Genomic DNA, 10,177 nt, shown 5'->3' with positions numbered 1-10,177 from the left:
GGCCCTCCCTTTTTTATTCTGGACGTCTCGTGACGTCAGGACGTCGTACGCTCCATGTTACGTTCGCTAGACAAGATGGCGGCGTTGTGAGCAGTCGACAATTTTTGCCTGATTTTGATGTATATTTTGTAAAGGTAAGTGTTAACATGTACATTAACTGTGTGGATATCAATACTTGTATAATAACAATCAAGTATAAGCGGTGGCATATTATGTAAACTATGTGTTTGGGATAAACCACCTCTGCTCACTCCAACACATGCTTTCACTTTCTGCCATGTGTGAGCTGAACGTGAAGAAAAAGTTGTTGAGTGTGTCGTGGTAATAATCTTAATATATATTGACAGTTGAATTCGTTACTATATCATGCATTTGTTTTAATGTGAGTCACGAGTACTGTTGGGTGCGTTGTGATGCACACAGTACTCGTGATATTATTAAAATATACACTTATGCTAACTTTTTACCTGGTCCAAACTGACCAGAGTCATTACAGAATTGACCTGTGTTGTCATGATGCCTGAAAACTTAAAAAGTTATTTGGCTCAGCAAACATGAGTTTTTAGGACGCTTCACCTGTCATTAAATGTGCAATATTATTTTTACTATATTTTAACACCTTAACAGCAGTACTTCTGACAATAGCTTAAAATTGTGCGCACTCACATGCAAAAGCTCAGCAATAAGCAAAACAATTATCATGACATAAAAAGCTGAATAGTTAATTATATATTATTTAATTCCTTCCATTTCTAAGACTCTTTTCTGGATACTTCCACTCAAAGCATTTAGCATAATTGTAGGGAAATCTACTACTAAACAAAAGTAGGAAAATTGGCAAATTTATAAATGCACAAACAAGAGAAATGTGATTTTAAAAGCCAAGCACATGTAACATGCAGTGGGCTAAATATTGTATTAATATTAGCTAGTGATGTGCCAGGGTGGTCGACTAATCGACTAGTCATCTAACAACTGAATTGTCGATTAGTGGGGTTGACTAATAACGGTAATATTTTTAGAGGTGGTGGTGGTTTTAGGCCACTGGGAAACACAATAAACAAATTAATTGAGATGCTACTTTTTCATAAGCATTTTGTGCCACTTTGTATTGAGGCTTTTTTTTATTTAGTAGTTTTGCACAATAAGATGTTATAGTTATTTTGCCTTTTTATTTGTTGAAAATCCATTAGTTACCATTATGAAATGCTACACTTTTCCTTACAAAAATGATAGGCCTATCGATTGAAAAAGACTCCACATCCAATCTTAAGAAGCATTTGGAGGTTTTGTATGTTCTCTATATTTGTAAATCTGTATATATGTTCTCTAAATATAAAGTATTTTAATAATACCTCTGTTTCGTCTAGCCATGTGTGCATATAGCTACAGAAAGTGATACACTGTATTGAAAGTGCTTAATACAATCCACAAATACACACAGGACTTTTGGTTTCTGTTTAAATTTAGTTTTTAAATTAATGTACAAATAAATGCCAAACTGTATTTGCACTCTGCATCGAAAATAATGTATTTCAAACAAGCCCTCATCCACCTGTTCATAATTCTATACACTCTTCTGTAAAAACACGTTGCAATGCAAAAAAACATTTCATAGGTGCCGTTTACATGCAAATTTGTTCTTTTATACCATGCAAATGCACTTCAGCCCATGCTTCAGGATGGCAAAAAATAAAATAAATAAAAACTGTTTTAGGTTAAGGTAACACCTTCTCATGAATAATTATGTGGAGGTACAAATAGTACATCTCTACATCATTTGCTTTCAAAGCTCCATTCCTAATTTCCTAAACAACAATTCTTTTAAAAATACAAGCATGTTCTCATTGTCTTCTATCTTGAGTAACATAAATTTTTATGAACCTTTAAACACCTTTTTGTTTACTCTGTACATAAAATATAGCAAGTTTGTGTTTCATTTTATGATTACTAATGTTTAATGAATGTTTAATTAATTGCTACGAAGTCATTTAAACACATTTAAAATAATGATTAGATTTAACAAAATATGCAATGGGTAATCCAAAAGTAATCAGATTAGATTACCTACAAAGTGTAATCTAAAATATTACATAACAGATTACAATTTAAATAGTGTAATTTGTAATCAGTACTGGATTACATTTCAGAAGTAATATACAATGCACTGTTAAGCCCAACGTATACTTCGGTCAGACGCAAACGCTGAGCATCCGCTTATTAGGACATGCTCAAGCACTGAATGTGCGCAGTCCGACTTTTCCAACCACACGTCTTTGAATGCACAGAATGTGCCTGGAATTATTTGCACTAATTAGTGGGTCCACGAGGTGGCAACACTCACATTTGTGCCTTTGCTGGTCATGGCCACTAAACATCAGGAGATGAAGGTAAAAACAACAACAGTGGATGTGCAGGTGAAGAGCGCGTGTGAGGAGGTCTGGAGATACCTGTTTTTGTATAACTCAGGTCTAAAGGACTATAAAGACATCTTTGTGGGTCTAAACCCCAAAGAGAAATAGTCTTAGCGCACATGCGGCAACTAAGAGTTGTATGGAGTATACACTTGACACAATATGCCATCAGGGAATACGTCTATCTCTTGGAGCCTTCAGAACAAGTCCCATTCAAAGCCTTTATACAGAAGCCGGTGAACCTTCCCTTCAGAATAGGCATCTGAAACTGGCCATACAATATGCAGTCAAACTCAAAGCAAATCTAAGTAATCTGGCCTTTACACCAGTATTCTAACCGGAATGCTCTTATCTGTATGAAGCTAGACCTAAAGCGATCAATCCATTTGGAATATGGATTAAATCATACTTGGAGAATTTGAATATCAAACTGGACAACATGAGACGGTATAATTTTTGGCCTGTTAACCCCTGGATCTTGAAAAAAACAACTATTATTATGGCATTGGCACAACTAAAAATGGCAGAAACACTTCCCAACGTGTATCAACAGGAATTCTTGGAACTGAAATGTAGTTTTCCACTCCATAGTACAGTATTCATGGATGGATCCAAAACAGATAACAGTGTATCAGCAGCAGTAGTGATTGGAGATCAACAATATGGCATACGTATTCCAGAACAGAGCTCTATCTTCACAGCTGAGGCCCGAGCGCTGCTGCTGGCACTGGAAAACATTGAGCAGGGTCAAGGACAAAACTTTTTAATCGCATCAGACTCAGAGTCTTGCCTTCAAGCACTTGAATCCATGGAGACCGATCATCCCATAATCATAAACATTTTGACTAAAATACATCGATTACAGAAGAAGGATTTCAACATTATCCTCTGGGTGCCGGGACACATTGGTCTGGCAGGAAATAAAAAAGCAGATATGGCTGCAAAAGAGGCATTCAACTTGGAGATTGCGGAATGTCTGATACCACCCTCTGACCTCAGGCCATTAATAAACTCATATATCACCAGTAAGTGGCAATCAGAATGGAATGAGTGCAACAGCAATAAATTATACGAAATAAACCACAGGGTCCAAAGAAATTACTCTCAAAATGACCAAATAGTGTTTACCAGATGCCGACTGGGCCATTCAAGACTAACACATGCGTTTTTACTGACTGGTGAAGATCCTCCCATATGTATACCTTTCCAAACCCCTATGACCATCAAGAACATTTTACTGAACTGTAAAACGTTTGGAACTATCAGACAACGCTTTTATTCAGAGACTTGTTTAATAGATATTTTTTTAAAGTACCATCTGAACAGATTTGACAGTTTTTATGTTGTATAAATGTTGTGTCTTATTTAATATTGTAAATATTTATTGATGAACTTTTATTTGCCATGTGAATAGCCTGTTGACTTACATGGCGTTAAAACTAACTAAATAAATAAATATGGAGTATACTTTGACAGGCTAGCGTTCAACTGTAGGCAGAAGCTGAGCATTCGCATCAAAATGGAAGTATTCCTAGGGCTTTAGTTGGGAGAACATTTTCTCCTCACTTTTACAAGTTAATAAATAAATAAGCCTGTTTATTTTACTATCCAAAATATGCACAATTAAATGCGGCCAGCAAAACACAAACAAATTAGGTTACTTAGTGCACCTTTAATGTATGCTTATAACACCTGTTGCCTTTGTCATTTCAGCCTTCAGAAAGTACACCAAGATGTCTACAGTGTTGAACCTCAGCAATGAGGTGGTCAAGATGAGGGTGGAGGTGAAAAGGGTGAAGGTGCTCCTCATCCGGAAACTCATCCGTCAGATTTCGGTCTTGGAGAAGAAGAAAGGAAATGAGGTGGACTTGGAGAGGCACCGCAGGCGAGCAGCGAGACTTCGGGAGGAGATCCATGAGCTGAAGGTTGTTGCACCAGACAGTATCACCAAGGCTGCTCTGCAGAAGGACATCAGCTTCGAGAAGGTGTGTCAGAATAAGGAGGGCACCCTGTCCGAACGAGCAATCGCCCGCATTGCTACGCACCCACAGTTCAGCAAGAAAATCCAGAGCATAAAAGAAGCCATCAAAGCCTTCAAAGAGGAGAGAATAAATGCAAGAAAGGCTGAGAAACAAGCAAAAACCAATGCTGAAGATGTCACACTGCAAGATCAGGTACAAGAAGGCAGTGATGAATATGTTGTGGGTTTAGAAAAATCAGATGATGGAGAAGAGAAACTGACAGAGGAGGAGAGTGAGAAAAATGCAGATAAACAGCAAGATGAGGCTGATGGATCCTCACAGCTGAGCCAGAAGACAAGTCTGGAGATGTCAAATGAACAAACTAATCAGTGCCAGAAGGAACAGATTTCAACAACCGAGGTAAGTATATGATTAATGCTACCGTCACATGCTATTGGAATTATCCTACTTCCCACTTCTGGAGTCGTAATTACGAGCACGTCACGTTTAAGTGCTTTGTTGTCAGAAACACGGAGGAGGCCAGGTTCATTCATGCATATTTCTTGGGGAACTCTTATTTTGACACCGTCATACATGCTAGACAAGTGGCTAAGGTTGACGGAATTTTAGTCAAATTCCTCTGTGAAAAAATGTATTATAAGCATCAAATAGTTCTTGATATGCGTAAATGTATATGACTGAAACGGCAAGTGATAATATGGTAGCTGTATTTAGAAAAATGAATAAAACCATCATTCACTATTGAAAATGTGCTCTCTCCTCCCAACTTGGAAACTCGGGTATCAAAATCATCTCCCAGATTTCCCAGTCATAATAATGACTTGAGAGGGCATTCATGTGCAACTTCCATCAAATTAAAACATAATTTAATGTCATGTCGTTTATAGAGAAAAAATATACCTTTATCATGCGGAACACAAAAGGAGAATTTAAAGGTAGCACACTTGTTTATGCAAGAACTAGCGTTATTTTTTAGCATTAAACAATGCTAGTTATGTCACTGTGAACAACATTCTCGCAGATCTTTTTCACTGTTGTGCCATACAGTATTTGATTTTGACGGGAATGAAAGTGAGGCTGTAAGGAATAAACTTAATGTCTTCAATGGGTTGTACAGCATGAAGCTATATAAAGCTTCTCGATCACATCTAATTTTTCGTCTACTGACTTTTTGGAAAGATGTTTTTTTTCTTCAATGTTTGACAGTAGAACAACCCAAAACACAGTACAACCCATCAAAGAGACTGTAAGTCCATCCCTCATAGTCTTGTCATTCCCGTCAAAAATTAAAGATGGTGCTACTGTGAATAAGGTCATGAATGCACAGTGGACATCAACATTTTTATTGAAAAATTACTTACGTTTTGGGGGTTTTCTCACCAAAACCTACTGTATAACGTTTGAAGTCTTGGAATATGATGCATGAGTTGCATGGACTACTTTTATGATAATGTTGGGTCCTTTTTTAAGCTTTTAAGTGAGTCACTATCAGCCACCTTTGTATTGAAAATATGAACCAAAATATTCATTAAAAAATCTCCTTTATGTATTCTTCATAAGAAAAAGTCATACAGGTTAAAAATGAAATAAGGGTGAGAAATATTTGACATAATTTTCATTTTTGGTTGAACAATTTCTTTAAGGGTAGCCTAGATTAGTTCACAAAATGTTTACTATTCTGTACTCCTTCCATACTCCTGAGTTTTGACTGATTTGTGTTAGACAATATTCTGCTAAAATTCCCTTAACATAAAGATTATTTAAAAAATATGCCTCTGCTCCTACAGAACTCAGCGGAAACAGTAAACATCCCAGATGAGATGGTCAGGATGAGGAAGGAGGTGAAGAGAACGAGGGTGCTGATCATCAGTAAGCTGACACAGAAGGTGGCTGCTCTGAAGAAGAAAAAGGGTCAGGAATCTGAGGTGAAGGAGAACCAAGAGATAGTGACGGGAATCCTGAAAGAAATCCAGGCTTTAAGGAGCCTTAAACTAGATCAGGTGACTAAGACAGCACTTCAGGAGAACGCTGAGCTTGAGAATGTTTTGCAGGACCCTCAGGCAAACCCACTGGACAGAGCCATTGCACATATCATCACACATTCCCACTTCGTCAACAAACTCCGAAAGGTCAAAGAAGCTATCGAAGAAGAAAGAGCAAAGGCTGCTGCAGCTGAACAGAAAATGAAAGACAGAAAGGTCTTGGTTCAGTCAAATAAGAAAGGTGAGGAAGAGAAGGATGATGATGATGAAGAGGAGGAGGAAGACAATGGTGATGAAGATGACGAGGAGGATGAAGTTGGGGAGGAAAAACTGAACAGTCTTTCCATTGAAATCCACAGATCTGGCCTTGAAGAGCCAATGGAGGGTACAAACTCTCAGACTGTAAAGTTGTCACCTTCCAAGGTCAACACTACACCTTTGGAAAAACCCAGAGAAAGAATAAAGGCTGCTGAAACCAAACAGAAAAAGAAAGACAGACTGGTCTTGGTTCAGTCAAAGAATAAAGGTGAGGAGGAGGAGGATGATGATGATGAGGAGGAGGAGAAGGAAGAAGAAGAAGAAGAAGAAGAAGAAGACGACAATGGCGATCAAGACAAGGAGGATGAAGTGGGGGAGGAAAAATTTAATAGTCTTTCCATTGAAATCCACAAGTCTGGCATTGAAGAGCCAGTGGAGGGTACAAACACTCAGATTGTAAAATTGACACCATCCAAGGTCAACACAACATCTTCGGAAAAAGCCGGAGAGCCCAATGTTAAATCAAAGAGTGCTGATCTCACTTCTACAGTTGTTCAAAGTTCCCCTGAAAAGTCTTCAAAAGTAACCAGTACAGAGTGTAAGCTACCGAAGAACCTTGTAAAATCAGACAAAGAAAAGGGTACCACCATAAATTCACAGAAGAAGCAGGACGTTCCTGAGGCCAAGAGGCCTGAGACAGAAGACGACGATGAGGAAAGTGATTTATCGGATGATGATGACGAGAAGGAATACTTCGACGACAGCACAGAGGAGCGTTTCCGTAAACAATCATCTCAGTCTGAAGAGAGCGATGATGATGACTTCTTCCTCGACAAAGTAAGCAAATTCAAGAAAAGGAAAAATTACCAAGGAAAAGTCAAGGAGAAAAAGGGTGAGCCTCAAAAACCTGACAATCTACAGAAACCAAAGGGGGCCACCAGCAAACCTCACAGGCCAAACTTTGGCAACTTAAAATCAGTTTTTTGTTCGACCTTGTCCAAATCCAGCATCTCCTCTTGGAACGTAAAGCATGGCTCTTGGCATGATGGTCCAAGACCTCCTCATTTTCAGAACCAAAGGAAAGGTCCTGAGGGCAAGATGAAAGCATCTCAATACCAAGGCCCAGACCCATTTAATTTTAAACCCAATACCCAGACATTTAAAGTTTCAGGAGAAAGGCAAGGTGGACCTTCAGGGGTGGGGAGGGGAAAGTCACAGTTTGAGCAGCACAAGAAGCAAAATCCCAGGGGTCCATCAGGCAATATTTCAAATCCACCTCAGCATGCCCTTCATCCGTCATGGGAGGCCAGCAGGAAAAGAAAAGAACAGCAGTCACAAATCACAGCATTCCAGGGGAAAAAGATCAAATTTGATGACTATGATTAAGCTGGACCTGCTCAGATTCATATGGCACCTTTATTTTTTAAAAAATGTCTGCCTGTTATAAAAAATAAAAAAGCTTCCTTTAAGCTATTTGCTGTTAATTTGTATTAAAACATGGAGTTAAAATGGATTTAGTCTTTGGTTTTATAAAATGAAGGAATGTTTAAAGCCTATGTTAATTTCCTGTTACATCTCATACAGTTGAAGTCAGAAGTTTACATACACCTTAGCCAAATACATTTAAACTCAGTTTTTCACAATTCCTGACATTTAATTGTAGAAAAAAAATCCCTGTCTTAGGTCAGTTAGGATCACCATTTTAAGAATGTGAAATGTCTGGATAATAGTAGCAGAATAACAGCTTTTATTTCTTTCATCACATTCTCAGTGGGTAAGAAGTTTACATACTTTTTTAGTATTTGGTATCATTGCCTTTAAATTGTTTAACGTGGGTCAAACATTTTGGGTAGCCTTCCACATGATTCTCACAATAAGTTGCTAGAATTTTGGCCCTTTCGTCCAGACAGAACTGGTATAATTGAGTCCGGTTTGTAGGCCTCCTTGCTCCCACACGCTTTTTCAGTTCTGCCCACAAATTTTCTATCGGACTGAGGTCAGGGCTTTGTGATGGCCACTCCAGTACCTTGACTTTGTTGTCCTTAATCCATTTTGCCACAACTTTGGAGGTATGATTGGGGTCATTGTCCATTTGGAAGACCCATTTGCGACCAAGCTTTAACTTCCTGGCTGATGTCTTGAGATGTTGCTTCAATATATCCACATAATTTTCCTTCCTCATGATGCCGTCTATTTTGTCAAGTGTACCAGTCCCTCCTGCAGCAAAGCACCCCCACAACATGATGCTGCTCCCCCATGCTTCACGGTTGGGATGGTGTTCTTCGGCTTGCAAGCCTCACCCTTTTTCCACCAAACATAACGATGGTCGTTATGGCCAAACAGTTAATATTTTGTTTCATTAGACCAGAGGACATTTCTCCAAAAAGTAAGATATTTGTCCCCATGAGCACTTGAAAACTGTAGTCTGGCTCTTTTATGGCAGTTTTGGAGCAGTGGCTTCTTCCTTGCTGAGCAGCCTTTCAGGTTATGTCGATATAGGACTCATTTTACTGTGGATATAGATACTTGTCTACCTGTTTCCTCCAGCATCTTCAAAAGGTCCTTAGCTGTTGTTCTGGGATTGATTTGCACTTGTTGCACCAAACTACGTTCATCTCTAGGAGACAGAATGCATCTCCTTCCTGAGAGGTATGATGGCTACGTAGTCCCATGGTGTTTATACTTGTGTACTATTGTTTGTACAGATGAACGTGGTACCTTCAGGCATTTGGAAATTGCTCCCAAGGATGAACCAGACATGTGGGGGTCCACAATTTTTTTTGTTTTTTTTCTGAGGTCTTGGCTGATTTCTTTTTATTTTCCCATGATGTCAAGCAAAGAGGCACTGAGTTTGAAGGTAGGCCTTAAAATACATCCACAGGTATACCTCCAATTGACTCCAATTAGACTATCAGATTCTAATTGTCTAAAGGCTTGACATCATTTTCTGGAATTTTCCAAGCTGCTTAAAGGCACAGTTAACTTAGTGTATGTAAACTCTGACCCACTGGAATTGTGATATAGTCAATTAAAAGTGAAACAATCTGTCTGTAAACAATTTTTGGAAAAATTACTCATGTCATGCACAAAGTAGATGTCCTAAACGACTTGCCAAAACTATAGTTTGCTAATATGAAATCTATGGTGTGGTTCAAAAATGAGTTTTAATGACTTCAACCTAAGTGTATGTTAACTTCTGACTTCAACTGTACCTGAAATTTGGGGTTATTTTCCAGTATTATTTTTAAGTTCATTAAATTCCCTGTGAATTGCCTTGACAAGCACAGTTTGATTTGGTGTTTTGACATATTTCCTACTGAAACAGGAAGTGGGGCGGGACACGTCAAGCGACTTGTCCCGTTTTTAAAAATAGCCAATAGGCTTCCGTTTTTAAAACGGGATGGTTGTTTCTAAACTATCCAGTGAAAGTAGGGAATCTCAATATAGTAATCAGTGGGTGTTTCCAAACCAGAATGGGCATTTCTAAACTATCCAATGAAAGTAGGGAATATCAATGTCACATGTAAAGCGGTTGAAAAAT

General features: G+C 38.5%; 1 protein-coding gene across 1 annotated transcript; it reads left to right on the top strand.

Annotated features, from left to right (window-relative positions):
* The first annotated feature begins 10 nt into the window (after positions 1-10).
* Positions 11-9,910, top strand: LOC127424950 (serum response factor-binding protein 1-like). Its single transcript, XM_051670527.1, has 3 exons — positions 11-134; positions 4,128-4,795; positions 6,184-9,910. The coding sequence occupies exons 2-3, from the start codon at positions 4,148-4,150 to the stop codon at positions 8,020-8,022; spliced, it is 2,487 nt and encodes an 828-aa protein (XP_051526487.1). The 5' UTR covers positions 11-134; positions 4,128-4,147; the 3' UTR covers positions 8,023-9,910.
* Positions 9,911-10,177: the final 267 nt, after the last annotated feature.

This window comes from Myxocyprinus asiaticus, chromosome 34, assembly GCF_019703515.2.
Source record: "Myxocyprinus asiaticus isolate MX2 ecotype Aquarium Trade chromosome 34, UBuf_Myxa_2, whole genome shotgun sequence".
NCBI lineage: Eukaryota > Metazoa > Chordata > Actinopteri > Cypriniformes > Catostomidae > Myxocyprinus > Myxocyprinus asiaticus.
The sequence above is the reverse complement of the archived record's forward strand: the minus strand, read 5'-3'. Positions and strand labels throughout refer to the sequence as shown.

What these genes read in the sequence shown, in the direction of transcription:
- LOC127424950 (XM_051670527.1), top strand. Translation starts at nt 4,148, where the DNA reads ATGTCTACAGTGTTGAACCTCAGCAATGAGGTGGTCAAGATGAGGGTG. An exon ending in AACAGATTTCAACAACCGAG is followed by an intron (nt 4,796 to 6,183) that starts GTAAGTATATGA and finishes CTGCTCCTACAG; the next exon opens with AACTCAGCGGAAACAGTAAA.